The following is a 16175-nucleotide window of genomic DNA, read 5'->3' on the forward strand; positions in this document are numbered from 1 at the left end:
ATGAAGGGAAGATTAGTCAATTTATAGACAAACCGACTTGGCAGCCCTTATCAAGAGCTTTCTCATTGGCCTTATCACCATCTGAATCGAGCAGATAAGCTCATTCTTTCTTTTCCTTCTTTTCTCTTATTCTTCCTTCTGTTTCTTTCCTTCTCTTCTGCCTGAGTTTCTGATGAACGCAACAGACGCTGTTGAGATGGTCTTGTGATGATAAAGATCAAATTAAGTATTAGGTGTTGCTGCTGGTGTTGACGCGGTGATTTAAAAAGAGGATAATTAGAGATTGAGGTAGTAAATCACAGAGAAGCATAATTTAAGGGTTTAAGGTTGGTTTTATGTGAAATTAAGAAGTAAAGAGAGTTGTTGATGGATGAATAAGAAGAGGGTTGTTGTTTATTAGCCGTTTTTGAGTTGTTCTGATGATTGAATCAAAGTTAGGGTTTTCATAAGGGTTCAAAGAAGAATCTGAAGATGAAATTGAGAGTTTAAATGGAAGACTTGAGATGGGTTTTGATCAGGTATGAAGTATAATTATTGGTATAAGTTTAATTTTGATTTCACAGGAATTAGGGTTCCTCATGTTCTTCCCCAAATTGATTTAGTTAGGGTTTCATCTACTTGAATCTGTTTAAGTAGAATTGAGTAGGAATTCAAGAATATTATATGGGTTTTGTGTTAATTGAAATAGTTAGGTTGAAATTATAAGGGGATTTAATCCGAGAATTAAATTAGAGTTTGAGTAAATGGGTCTGTTGTTAAACTGATGCTGAGGTTCTGGTAGAACAGAGAAAAGATATAAGAGGGGATCGAGTGCATTTGAATCAATTGTGAATGATTTTTAGAATGTAAATGATGTCAATTTGAGCCTGAGATGGTCATGATGGTGCAACGTCAATGTTAATGGAAGTAGTGATGTTGTTGTTGGAGTTATGGCAGAAGTGAGGCTATGAAGTACAAATTGTAAGAGTAATTGCAGAACTAGTGATATTGATGGTGCAGATGCAGGGTAAATGTAATTGTGTAAGTGAGATGGTGTTAGTGTTTGGTATTTGAGTGCATGACTTGGAGGTGGTGATAGTAGGTTGTGCTGGTGGTTTGTAGTGGCAGATGAAATAGAGATGAGTTTGAATATATATGAGTGATGATTGTGTGAACTGCAGTTTGTGGTACTAATGATAAAATGAGGGTTGTAACTAATGATGGTGTGAAAAGAATGGGATTGTAGTGCAGTTCAAGGGATGAGCTGAACTCAGTGTTATTGTAATATGTGGTGGTGTTACAGTTGTTGGAACTTGAATGCTAATATGATGTATGAAGATAAGTTGAATCTCTGTGAGATATCATTGCTATTGAGGCTAGGAGGATATGGTAGAAGTTTAGTTGAATGTGAAGAAGTTGTGGCTTAATGTTGCAATTGCAGGTAAAGCTTAATTACAATTGTATTGAATTTATAGAATTCTGTTATTATGGATTATTTGTGTAATGATCAAATGAATAGAATCAGGTTGTGTTCTTGAAGCTGTAATAGAATTAGGATGTTAGTCATCCCAATCAAGCATCTGACTGACTTACCTTAGCTGATTTACCTAACTCAGATATCTGACTGAGTTGAATCGGTATAGACTCACCAAGTTCCCCGTTTAGACCCGAATTGACTCAGTGACCGATTCTTGTGTGACTTTGACCTTGACTGTTAACCTGACTTTAGACGTTGATTGTTAGTTGACACCATTGACTGTTAGTGACCGTTAGTTGACTCTGGTGGACTGGACCTTAGGTTAATGGGCTGGAGTAGTGGACTTGGGCTTCAGGCCAGTTTTATTAATTAGACATTTTGGACCTCTTGTGGTCCGAATTGGCATCCGGTTTGTTCGACATAGTTGTAGATGTTCATTAATTAGACTTAGCTAATAGACTATAAAACCAAACTAATTGAATTAGTAAACCTTAGATTTACTAAAGATAGATAAATAAAAGATGTAGAATTTTAAATGAGCCTTGCGTGAGCCTTTTTAGCTAGATTCTTCGACTGCTTGTGTGATTAACAATTAGTCTATATTGGCAACAATCAATTCAACGGATGAACCAGTGGATCGTGGATCTCGAGGTAGGCGTGACTTGTCATCAAAAGAGGTGGGAATACTTTTAACTCTTTTGAAACAATTGTTTGTTTCTTTTACAAAAATTTATGTTTAACAAACTCATGTATTGTCTGTTCGTGCTTTTCATGCATTGTTTAATTTGTGTTATGATTGTTCTGTTGATTCTTTGAATCTTTCCATGAATTGGAAAGGACTTGTAATGTTGTCGTCATTATGATTTGTTATGGGAAAAGATAATTTCCACGTGTGGTATATAGGATACGCTCCTTCATATTTATATCTACATGAATTCAGCTTTTATGCTTATTAGGTGTGGAACAACCCGGCATCAATATAGCTATGTAGGTGTGGAAGAAGGAGTTTGTCCATATACATGTTTGTGCATTTCCAGTGACTTTGTCACTTTGATGTTTGGGAAAACATGAGTTGTTTTCCAAATCTTGCTCATGATTTCTTTAAAGTTAAATGTTGTTCCTGCGGGGCACCCCTTTTAGGGATGATGTGCTCACCCATTCCCACTTTCAGTTGCAGAGACAGATCAGAGTTACGCAAATGAAAGCTCGAGGAGTTGACTCCGTTAATTAGTTAACTTCTGTTATGTCCATTATGTTTGTCTATTTCTTTTCGCAAACAAAATAACTATTGTATATGTATCATTTGCGAGAAGTTCTTTTATATATATTTCTGAGCGGGATTAGTTTTGGGATAAGTTTTATAGCAGATTTCTTAATTGATTGTTTAAATAAATGATCTAGATTCTTAGTACCTCTTTGTTTAGTTAATCTTTTGGAATAGACAGCGCTCAAAAAATAACCTTAACGCTGTTTGGTTCAGCGCTCTGTTTTTAAGTAAACATTTCCATTGGACGGAGGAACGTATAAAGTAAGGAAACTAAACTTGTTGTCCCCAAAAAGAAGACTATGTCAGCGAGTCAGTGTGGTGATTTTTTAATGGTCCATGACCATGATATACATATGAGTCCTATATACACGTCATGGCCTCTGAAATTTGGTGATTAAAAAATGTGAAAGAAGGAGAGTAAGCACGTGAAATGGAAAGAGGACTCTGATTTTATAGCATGTCATTGGTTGATTATACTTTCCATGATATTTATTGTTCTAATATGCAGGAATATAAAGAGTACTGTGACGGAGAGAAGTTAAAATACAATACAATTTTGAGGCGTTGTTTGGTTCAGCACAGTCATCTAGTTGACTGGTCAAACGTTATACTGTTCAGCGCTCAGCATTGTTTTATTTAATGATTAGCTGTTATATTAGCACTGCCATAAGACTTAGAAGATTATTCTTGTTGATATGGATTGTCAATTTAACTGTTAGATTAGAAGACCATAAGACTTAGCCTTAGAGTCTGGTCTGGTCAATGTTGAGCAACTAGATAGCGAGCAACTAGATAGCGAGCTGCCCATTTATTACGATCCTTAGAGTCTGGTCTGGTCAATAAAATTAAGCAGTTTTTGGAACTTTTCGAACATACATTTATTATACATCCCCCAGTGGTCCCCAAGTCTATCAGCCATTGATTTTTTTTCTTTTCCCGTAAGAAGAATTTTATTTGAGGAAAATATATGGAAGATTCAAGGAAAGGCTTTTTCTTTTCTCGTACTGATTTTTCTCCTTTCACACAAAAAGAATTATTTGACCCTTCAGGAGTGATGTCAACAGATTGACGTGCATGAAAGAAATCAAATGCTCTGGCTCTCCAATCTTTCATCATGCCTACTATAAATCTATCACTTGCTCTTTTGAAAGAAATTCATTCATATAACCAATGGGTTTCAACTGCAAAGCATCAACAAACTATCATCTCCATTCTTCAATATTATTCTTTCAAATCATCACGATAATGTTAGTTCTTCCTAAACCTACAAATTCGATCTCCTTTAACTTCCCAAATTTCGCAAACAATGATCCACGAATAAATTTCCAAGGAGATTCAATCAGGAATGGTAGCTTCATTGAAGTTACCAGGAACAACGCTGGCCTTTACAAAATTAGTAGTGTAGGCCGTGCCATTTACTCAGAAGCTATACAACTTTGGGATGCAACCACTGGAAGGATGACAGATTTTGAGACACACTTCTCATTCATCATCGATGCACATAATGCGACTATGGCTGGTGATGGTATGGCTTTTTTTCTTGCACCTTTCGGGTCTATACTTCCTCCATATTCTTGGGGTGGCTCTCTTGCCTTGTTGACTTCGAACGTATCGCAAAAGAATTTGGCTACCAATCAAATTGTTGCGGTTGAGTTTGACACTTATAAAAACACATGGGATGCAAGTTCAGATCATATAGGTATCAACGTTAACTCGGTAGTATCTGTGGCTACTGAGCCATTGGCACATCGTAGTATAAGGGACGGAAGAAAAGCTAATGCTTGGGTAACTTATAATTCTGCTACAACTAACTTGAGTGTTCTTCTAAGTTATGATGAAAAACCCATTTTCATTGGGAGTTGGGAGAGTTCTAGTTTGTATCATGTTGTTGATCTAAGCAAAGTTCTACCAGAGCAGGTTACAGTTGGATTTTCAGCCGCCACCGGCGTGTGGTTTGAAGATCATAAAATCCTTTCTTGGAAATTTAATTCCACTTTAGAACTTATCCATAAAAGAAGAGACAATAAAACTGGTGAAGGACAACCTGATATTAATGGAGAAGGTAATAAAACTGGATTGGCGGTTGGTCTTGGTGTTGGCTTTGGTGTTTTCGGATTTGGGATTGGTTTTGTTTTGTTTATCTGGTGGAAGAACAGGCACAACTCAAGGAAATTTCCGGATGATGCAGGAAATAATGCCGAATTTTCTATGAACGATATATTTGAGAAAACAACAGGACCGAAGAGGTTCTCGTATAGGGAACTGGTTAACGCAACGAATAACTTCGATGAAGGAGGAAAACTTGGAGAGGGAGGATTTGGAGGAGTTTACAAAGGTTTCTTGAGCGACATAAGCTTGAATATTGCCGTCAAGAAAATCTCGAGTGAATCAAAACAAGGTAAAAGGGAATACCAAGCGGAAGTACAGATCATTAGCCAGTTACGACATAGAAATCTGGTTCAGCTAAGAGGCTGGTGCCATGAAAAAAAAGAGTTACTTCTTGTATACGAGTTCATGCCTTACAGGAGCCTCGATAAGCATTTATTTCGAAGAGAAACTGTTCTCACTTGGGATGTCAGGTACAAAATTGCTCTTGGTTTAGCTTCTGCATTGTCATATCTACACGAAGCAGGGGAACAATGTGTAGTTCATAGAGATATCAAATCAAGTAACGTAATGTTGGATACATACTTTAACGCCAAACTTGGCGATTTCGGTTTAGCTCGGCTTGTTGATCATGGGAAAAGATCAGAAACAACCAAGGTAGCAGGAACAAGGGGTTACTTAGCACCAGAATGTTATACCACAGGTAAATTTAGTAAGGAATCAGACATTTACAGTTTCGGAATCGTAGCACTTGAGATTGCTTGTGGGAGGAAACCAGTGGAAACAGATAAGGTGGATCTAGTAGAGTGGGTTCGGGGTCTTTACCGAAGTGGAAAGATTATTGAAGCTGCCGATGAGATATTAAAATTGGAGTTCAATGAGTTAGAAATGGAACACTTATTGGTTGTAGGATTATGGTGTTCTCATCCTGATTCTGAATTAAGACCTTCAGCTACTCAAGTGATTAATGTTCTTAAATTTGAATCTCCATTGCCTAAACTTCCACTCGAGTTACCGACTTTCGCATATCAAGTTCCAGCAGCACCATCTGTGCCTAATCTTTCGTCATCAGCTGGTCTTAACAATAGTTCACTCACGGGGAGATAGTTATCTAGTATTATTGCTCTAATGCATATGTGATTTCTTTATTACTTTGTTTAATCAATTTAATTTAGTATTCCCTCCGTTTCTGAAAAATAGGCGTGTATGATTTGCACAAAAATTGAGAAATCCAATCATTGTAACCACTTTTTCATGCTTTTCCTAATCTATCCTTTGCTCTCCACACGTTTCATATGAGCGAGAGAGAAAGTGGAGAGAGAAGTGATCCATTTTTTGTATTAAGAGAGAAAATGGGGGGAGAGAGAATTGGTTTCTCTACCAGTATAATATGAAACTCATAATATTTGACTTTTCACATGCCTATTTTTTCGACATACCCAAATAATGAAACAAACCTATTTTTTAGAAACGAACGGAATAGTATATCACTTGACTGCATTATGTTAAATTGGGGGCATTTTCTATACGTTTTAGCTTGGGCGTATGGGTCTGGGGTATTGATAAAATCATAAAGTCGACTGACTATCAACTTGCGAATTCGGTCACCGGACAACATCAAGGGGATGCATGATTTTTAAATGTTTTACGTGCATCAATCCAGTTTGATTATGAAGTTAACCAAAGTTTCCATAATTTAACGTATTTTTTTTTTGTTTATTTTTCTTCAAGAGAAGGTTATATTAAAAGAAAAAAAAGAGAAAATTGTGTACATCTGATCACCCACACATGCGTGCTTCCTAATTGCTCCAAACGAGATTAGAGGTGAAAAATTTAAGAATATCGGGATTGGAAGACCAAAGGACTACTAATTATTTTACAAGATCAATACTTTCAACATTACATTTCCGTCGACCACCAGACACTCTCACATTCCTCTCCTTCCACAAAATCCAACAAATTGCTTAATGAATAATTTCGGAAATAGTTTTACCTCTTCCGTACATCATGTCCATAGTCCAAGCTTCGAAAAATGAAACAACATTCTCGGCATTGGCCATGAAATCTTGAAGCTTTAATAACATAGTCCAAAATCTCGAATGAATAAGAGCAATGCATAAACATGTGACCAGTGGTTTCTTTTTCGCGATCACAAAACGTACTCACCTTCTATTCGGGTACCTATATGAGTACAGCATATCTCTTGTTGGCATTGTTTCGTGAAAAGTAACCCAAAGAATGACGCTTGTACCTTGTTAGGAATGGTCCGCTCCAAAGATGTCTTTCGTAGTTGCAGGTACTGTATTCTCCAGACAATACTTCATAGCATCTGTGGGTGCTAAAATTCTCCATAATATTCACATCATCTTCACCGGCTACCAGCGTAGGTACAACAGTATCACGTCTCAGCAGGTCCCATTCAAGTTTCTCGTTAGCATTCAGTTTTCTCTTGAAAGTGAAGTTCAAACTCCCATTCACAATCATGTCGTCTATGGAAGTTTCTTTCTCCTTAGTTTCTTGAAACACAATTGGAAATAAGTTTTGCAGGCGTCCCTTTTCTGACCATTTATCTTTAAAAACCGAGTTCCCCTTCTGTTCTCACTGTGAATTGAGCCAAGTCATGAACTGTAGGACCTGATTTACCACGTTCTTCCACTGGCTCTGGCTTTGTGGATTTTTATCTACATCCGGCATTAACAACTCGTTGTTCTTTTTAAATTTTTGGTTCACAATCTTCCTCTAGAGGTTATTCTTGTTTCTTGAGAATGTCCAAATCCACTTAACTAGCAATGATTTATTGGTTTTTCTCAGATTTTTACACCTAATACTCTATTCTCTTTAGGGTACTAACTTTTTTCAAGAGACCCAAACACTCCTTTTCTTTCTTTCCACTGCGCCCTACAAAAAATTTGGCATGATCTTCACCATTCTTTTCTCCATACTCATGGAAAAATGAAATAAAGATAAATAATAAATAAGTAAACTCGCAAGACAACTCGTGATTAGAACAAGTTTTACCATTCTTCACCATTATTTTCTTCATACTTACCTGCTTTGTTTAATATTTTTTTCTTTCATGATGCCAACTTTTTCTCCATTCTTTACAAAACATGTTCCTATACTATAGTACCACGCCAACCTTCACCAATTGGCATTCCTAGGTATGTGAAAGGAGACTTCTCTGTCTTACATCCAAGCTATTTTGACAACACCTCAATCACCGCCTCTGCTCTCACACTAGTCATAGTACTTTTATCCAATTCAACTACATGTGAGTAATAGATTCAAAAACCGTCAATTAAAGAGTCATCTAACTTCTACTACACTTGCATCTAAGAAAATCAATGTATCATCCGTGAATTGAAGATGCAAGATAATAGTACCATGATCCACAACTTGAAACCCGGAAAGATGACCTCTTTCTACAGCATCATTCATTAACTTGAAAACTGAAATAATATATTTATTAGGGTATTAACGTAAAATTAAATACTTATTTAGGGTTTGGGAAATATTAAGTGACTACTAGAGAAAGAGGGGACCGATAGAGGAGAAAAACATGCTGCTGAGATCTATTCTAAATTACGCATAACGATGCTATCAAGCAATAGTGATATTCCTGGATTGGACTACGGACATCAAGAAGGAATTTAACGGATGTGAAGATTGGTACTCTTTATTGGGGTAAATTTCATTTTCATCCATCCTTACACAATGATGATGCTGATGTTTCCACCGAAAAGTTCTTACCTAAAGAAGAATTTTATAAACAATATAAACAGAAGAAGATGCCTTATATGTGAGTACTATAGTATATCTTTACTCATAAGAAGAATATCCAAACAGGGATGTTGAATCAGATGATGAAGATGACGGATATGACGAAGATTATTCAGATGAAGACGGTGAGTGAGAAATAGGTATAGCCGATTCAACACCAACAAAAGAAAAATAAAGAATTTGGCACGATTCAAAAATGTACAACTCTTCCTGACTGGAAAAGTGGAAAGGTCGACATTGATAGAAGTACTCCTAGTCACCTAGTGTGTCTCGTGATGATAAATGGCCATACAAGGATGAATGTGTTGCTTCATGGAAAGATTTGTATGTGCTACAATATCGGACTTGGATTAATGTGTATAGTTACTTCAAGAAGGACAAAGGCTACGAAAAGTATGGAGTTATTTTACTCAATGCTTCTGCGAAGCTAATCACTGCTTCAAAAAAGTTCTCGAATGATGGAATTTTTTTTATCAAGTATGGGAATTAAGGTTGAAGTCACACTTTCTGAGAAACATGAGCATTCTTTTTTCTTTTCTTTTTTTTTTGATAAAAACTAATAATTTATTGCCTCATTTAATGAGAATGTGGTTGATCTTTAGCCAAAAGGCTATAGACCTCAAAATTGAAGGTATCATAAGCTTCAACATTTGAAGCGTTTTCTCTAACTGACTTAGCTATATTTTCAGCTACCTGATTATCATCGTACTAAAGAAAGATATATAAGTTATAATAAATAAAACAAGATTTTAGACTTAGTCTAATTCTATTCAGCAAATCTTAGCCACATGATTCAATAGCAGATAACAGTTGTACATCTGAAATAACAGAAATTTCTTGTTTCCTGCAGTCTCAGCTTGGTACTTCGCTTCTAATGCATTCCATAAATCAAAAGCATTGAAGTTTTCCTTAGCATTATAAAAATTATACATTGCATCATCTAAACAATTCATAATATGATTTTTAGCCATATAATTTTGTCCGTTCCAATCATCAAGTTCAGCTTCATTTCCATCTTCATTCATGGCGGCATCAAAAGGAGTCACAACATAATGATCCAACTCATGGCAACTCAGGAAAAATAGCATTTTGGATTGTCACCTCTTAAAATCCTTTCGGTTGAACTTTTGTGGTCTTTCAACATCATTTTTTCCCATTGTTACAAAAATATTATCGTGTTAAGATTGTTGGAACTGCAACAATGAAATACTGAAAAATGATGTTAAAATTAAATTTCTAAAAATGAAATAAAACACTCAAATATTTAATTACACACTGAGGACAGAGTCACCTTATCATCAAGCTGTCCTTAACACGATAGTTCACCGGTACGCCTCAAAAATGAGTGATGCCAATACCCTGTGATGAAGTCGTATCCAGGATAAAACTGTCTGTTGCAAGTACTATTAGCACTACAACACTTGCCCACTTACGAACTCAACAACAAAGCTCAGGAATGTAAAAAATCACACACAGGAGAAAGACAACAAGAAGAAGGAGCTTCTTCTAGACACCCTTTAGAATGAAGAAATCCATTTGCTTTTATAGGCAGTGAAAATGAATTTGACATAAATTGTATTTGGTAACTTCCCTCATTGAATATAAATATATTAAAGGAATTAAAACCTTGTTTTAATTTTAACAAAAACAGTAGAACTTAAAATTTGTTTTAGTTATAAACTTATTCAAATAATACCTTGAGAAATTAAAAGCTTGTTTTATCCGTTTAGGAATTAAAACTTGTTTTAACTTTAATCTTGGTTAACTCATGCATGTGCATATATGCACTAGGCATGGAAAGTGTCTCATGTCCACCCATATTTGCATTTCATTCACTCATAGAAAATGAGTAAGCATCCTTAGACCTTTAGGTCATTAGATCAATTCTAACCGAGACATAAAAATTAAAACATATTAAAAATACTCATTTTCTCCAACAGAACACTGGTTAGAGGCCACTCTTATGACACAATAGGTCATGAGTTCGAACCTCCCCGAACATTCATTTTTCATTCATAATATTGGAATTAATGCCACATGTATTGGAATTAATGCCACATGTCCGAGTTGTAGGGGGTGGTCAGAAGACCCACAACCCTTGATTTATCTTTATCTTGATAAATCCTGACCACTAACAAAGGCAAACTTAGCCTAGCTTTGTTTTGTACTAATGACGAGGTCAAGGCTTATATTATATGAGACGCGCATAAATTCCAAGTGGCAAGTGCGGTAACGAACACCAAATTGTTTAATTATTATTCTCTACCCCAGTAAGTCTAAAGTGGCCCATTGTTTATTTTCCTTCTTTTTTTCCCCTTTTATGTTATTTTTTTTCCGGAAAATGGGTCATTTGTCCAAATATTTTTAAAACATGGTTTTCATGGACGAGTAAAAATTAATATGGGTGAAATGGACACCAAAAAAAAATAGCAAGGATGAAACTGGATTTATCTTGGCTTGAACTTAAAATATAGCGAGGATGAATCTGGATGCATCCTGATGTAAATTAAAAATAAGAAAAAATATTTGAAAATGGCTGGGATAAAACTGTTTACCTCCTGGTTATTTTTGCATTTTTGTCCATTTAGACAGTCAAATTTATTCTATTGTTACCTTCATCAACTAAATGCCCTGGTTTCTTGCAAATTTGACATGTATCTTGCTGAGAAGAACCACCAAAATAAGAACGAGATGGACCACTGCCATTGTAATTAGGTCTGAAATTGGGATTGAATCCATTAAAAGGTGGTCTAAAATTACTTACCCAGTTGTGATTGAAGTTGCCTCCATTATTGTAGAAATTATTAAATCCCTGAGATCTAAGGAACCAGAATTATAGCACGACAAAAATGCTTTAGAATCAGCCCCAAAATGCAATGATTTAGTCTTCGCGAATAGAATAATTTCTTTACTTAAAAGTAAATTATGAAAGTATTTAATATCATTTTATCTTACTTTAACAGATGTACAGAATGCATCGTATTCAGAAGGAGGACCATTCAGAGTCGTAACAACGATCTCTTCATCACTAACAGATTCACCACAAGCAGATTCATGATCCGTGATAAGTTTGATTTCACTTACATAAGTGTTGACAAAGGTAGATCCCTTTTTTAAACTAGATAGCTTGGTTTGTAACTGGAGTGTGTGAGCAGTGGAAAGAGATCCAAAACGTTTTTCAAGATTAGTCCATAGTTCAACTGATGTTTTGCAACAGGCAACATGTTAGATTATAGATGCTGATATTGATCCATGAAGTAGGAGAAGTAAGGTATGATCCTTATCTTTCCATTTGATATATGCTGGATTTACTGTATTAGGTTGAAGAAATTTTGGCGGACAAATCGATTCACCAGTAACGATTTCTTCGACATGAAATTTCATCAAAGCTTTGCAAGTGAAACAGTTGTTATCCTGAAGCTTGAGAGGGATAATGTTAGATAGAGTATGTAGGGGAACATTAATGATAGAGGAATTTGAAGTCGCCATTACCAGAAGAAATTGAAAATAAATTTTGATTGGAATTGGAAAATTGTGACAGACTTTGTATGATCTTGATTACTTATTAAGAAGATTGGAGTTTAAATCTTCAGACTCTGAGCGGAAACAAGGCTATGGATCGAGGATGAAACTGAGGTTTTCACCTCTGATGCCATAACAACATAGAGAATAAGAGTCTTCATTACAGAATTAGATAAGATATACAGACGTAGTTAATGCAGGTGAGAATGAGCAGTCACCAATGTTAAATAGTAACGCATCGCCTAGGGCAACCTAGGATCCATGCTTAATAAGTCATGGGCAATCCTAATCTTGCAAGCCGGTTTTCGAGGTTAGTTAGGCCCGAGGATTTCTAACATGGTATCAGAGTCAGGCCTCTCTCAACCCACCCATGTCCATCCGTGTGTCCGTGATTTCCGTATCACCCATCAGTGTAGCCAGTCAGCGGCCGTTGTGGAGGTGTTAAATAGTACCACATCGTCTAGGACAACCTAGGATCCATGCTTAATAAGTCATGTACAACCCTAACCTTGCAAGCCGGTTTTCGAGGTTAGTTAGACCCGACAATTTCTAACAACCAACACACAAGACAAATAACAACCAATACATAGACTGACATGAGACAGCAGATGACACATCAGATGTCAGAGCTGCTGTTATTGAATCCTTCTGTCATATTGGCAACTTACCGTTTTTATGTTTCCTTTTTTTAGGATCGGGTGGGTCCTCCAGAAGAAACAAAAGGATTTGGGTGTCATTATACTTACATCAGAAGCCAAAAAACTTAGCGGCATACACATAATTATTCTTCACTGTTGCCGGCCTCAACAAGAAGCGTCTCTACTCTCCGAACTCAACCATATTAAGCAGCAAATTCCCTAACCAGATTTCAATTCCCTGCACCAAGAAATGTCTCCTAATTCTCCATCATTTCACTTCATAATCAGCCCAAAACTACTCCAGAAACAATTTTCAGTTACTCATCTTTTCCTCGTACTTTGCCGAACATAGTATGCTCCGGATGGGGTTGTAAATCGGGTTAGGCTGTAGGCCAGCTATCGAAAAAGCCCATCGAGCCGGGCAGGCCAGGTAAAAACACATATTTTGGAGTCCAAAGCCCGCCCAAACCTATTCTATTAAGCAGACCACGCAGGCCAACAAGCTTCAAGCTTTTTGTACTTTGAAAGTTGTGTTATGACTGAATTAGTTCTTCTTTTGAATTTGGAGATTGAATGAAGTCTAGTTTAAGTAATTAATCTTCTAACTGGAAAATAAAAATAAGAATTTTAACTCCAAAAATAACTGAACCACATAACAATTTACTCCTTAAGAAATTTCAATCAGATACCAGTCGGGGTTGTTTGGGCAGATACCAGGCCAGGTTATTAAATTGTAGGAAGAACCCGAACCTACCAATATGAGCTAACCAGGCTGGGTTGACCACGACGGGCCGTAACAGGCTTCGGACTCATGTGGGTACAAGCAGGCTCGGGCGAGTAAAGGGAGGCCGAATATTCTCGGGTGTTATTTACAACCCTGGCTCTGAGGATGCATTCCCTTCAACTGATAATGTCATTCAGCAATAAGTCACATATCTACTGCAAATCATCAAACTATAATTAGAAGCTGAAAACACCAACCTAAAATCTCAAAAACCATTGACAAAGTGATCACCACGAAACTTTCGTTTTTTTGGAGATTTTTTTTCTTTAATAGCCCACAACTAAAAAAAAATGTAAATGAAAGTGTATAAATCTTTAAGCTATCAAAGAAACCTATTATAGGGGCTCCAAAAATTTGGTTTTGAGGGTTCTTATTTATAATAAAAGTGCAAAATTATCCTTTGATAACTAACCTAATTACTTAACCTAAACCTAACAAAAAAAGAAAGCCTCTAAGCCGAAATAAAAACACGGCTTCTGTTAGAGCATTGCTCGGTCGAACTCGCATGCGTTGCTATCTCAAGCATGTTTGTCAATGTTAGTGATCTTTACTATAAGTCTTGATTTCTAGTCTACTATAGCTAAGTCTCGGACTAGGATAGTAAGTGTAGTTGAGCTCAAGGACTCCATGGCGATTCATCAAACAAGACGAAGATCTACCCAAGGAACCGGTGGAACTTCTCGACAAAAAGGTATGTGGAGACTTGAACTTACATGTCACTCAAAAGTCTATTTATTCTATCTCCTACTCTTTGAGACAAAAAGTCGTATGCTATATATATATACTATGATTATACACATTTCGTATTTCGAGCCGAGTATACCTCGCCTATCTATATCTCGAAATATGTGTTGGTAAGCTTTTCGCTTCGACCAAGTTTATCTTTACCTAGTGACGAAAGTCATGATATTATTCAATCACTTTGAAAATTGCTTTGACCAGAAATGGTGTAACAACTATATAACGTCCTCTAAGAATGTTTCAATGATTGGAATGAGAGTTTAGATTACATAACCAATTGTGGACATAAACATTGTTGTGGAAACACAGTTATGTATAAGTCTTATTCCTTGAACCAAAGTTTTCGAACTTTGTTGATGAAGAGAACCGAAAGAATGGCAAGTGCCAAGTCCGCGAACTCAGTCCGAGAACTGCCGAATTTCTCATCCCGAGAAATTCTGCTGGAGTTGAAAAACTAGTTGCATGAGTACCAGTCGGCGAACCCAGTCCGCGAACTGGCGGAAGGTCTTTTGTCGAGATTTTCTGCTGGAGTTTGTAAACTCTGGCCGATTGCTTAAGTCCGCGAACCTAGTGTACGAACTTGAGAAGGTTATATATCTAAAGATGATTTCTGAACTTAAACTTAAAAAGACTAAGGAATGTTATTTGCAAACCATTGTCTATAAAAGTTCTTGAACCGATTCAAGTGAATCAAATCATCTTTTCTTCAATTGTGTCTTGTGTAGTTACAGAAGATTTCCTTGCAATTGAACAACTCTATAACTAGTTCTATTGAGTCATTTGAAATAGTTATGGTGAAGAAGAACATGGTTGATATGAAATGCTCATATGGCTAACCTTTTGGTTGACTATTGTTGAACCAACAATGTACACATTTGGGTACGATTAACAAACCTAGAAGCGTGCATTTCATTTGTGTCAAACAAGCTAAGTTTTTGATCTAACTATTGAGAAATATTAGCTTGAATCTAAATCAGGTTTTCATCTAATGGTGGATATTGATTGCTTTGTTACCAAGGAAAAACCCTTATTTGAAAGACTATATAAGGGGATACCTAGCAACTCTGCAAAACTAATCCCCACACCTTATGTGTGATACTCACTACAAGAAAATATGGCTTTGGTGACGATAGTTTTTGCGGTGAAGAATATTTCATCGCTGAAGCTTAGTTATTGTGACCAAATTAATTTTTGTCACTGTTGTTCGGTTTTCAGCAACGAGACTCGGGTTTCGTCACTCATATGTTTTTAGTGACCTTATTTAAAGACGAAATAATGTCTAGTCACTAATGAATTTTTTGTGATTATATATGTTTGTCACCATTCAATGCTATTGTGATTATGCTTAAAAATTGACATAAAATCTTTTTGGTGATAATCTATAAATTTCTTTACAAAAGAAAAGTTTATACTAACAAAATTAATTCGTCACTAACTAATTTTATAATGACGAAACTAAATGTTTGACGCTATATTTATTTTTAGTGAGCATCAACTTGTTTGGTTGCAAATATTTATATAGTAACAACTTCTAATCGTCACAAGACAGAACATTTGCAACGAACTAGATTTTGTCGCTTTAATCATTTTCAGTGACACTATAACTTCACCGCAGTTCGTGATTTCAGTGATTACTGAAATGTTGTCACAAAGATTTCTTTATGGAGAGAATAAAAATACGTAGCTGCTAAAGAATAAGTTTTTGGTAACAATATATTTTATCATGTAAAACATAATACTTAAAAATAATGTAATAAATTAGAGAGAATCAATTCACTTGTCATAGTAATTTTTCATTAGGGGAAACATACAAGTCGTCATTTTTTTACGTCGTTTAATGGGAAAAGATCGAAAAGAATGCTCTAGACCAAAGATTGATTC

General features: G+C 36.0%; 1 protein-coding gene across 1 annotated transcript; it reads left to right on the forward strand.

The window, feature by feature from the left end:
- The first annotated feature begins 3968 nt into the window (after nt 1–3968).
- LOC113356806 (L-type lectin-domain containing receptor kinase IX.1-like) lies at nt 3969–5936 on the forward strand. Its single transcript, XM_026600033.1, has one exon. The coding sequence runs from the start codon at nt 3969–3971 to the stop codon at nt 5934–5936; it is 1968 nt and encodes a 655-aa protein (XP_026455818.1).
- The last annotated feature ends 10239 nt before the right edge of the window (nt 5937–16175 follow it).

This window comes from Papaver somniferum, chromosome 1, assembly GCF_003573695.1.
Source record: "Papaver somniferum cultivar HN1 chromosome 1, ASM357369v1, whole genome shotgun sequence".
Taxonomy (NCBI): Eukaryota; Viridiplantae; Streptophyta; class Magnoliopsida; order Ranunculales; family Papaveraceae; genus Papaver; species Papaver somniferum.

Coding starts and splice junctions, on each gene's coding strand:
- LOC113356806 (XM_026600033.1), top strand. CDS start 3,969: ATGTTAGTTCTTCCTAAACCTACAAATTCGATCTCCTTTAACTTCCCA.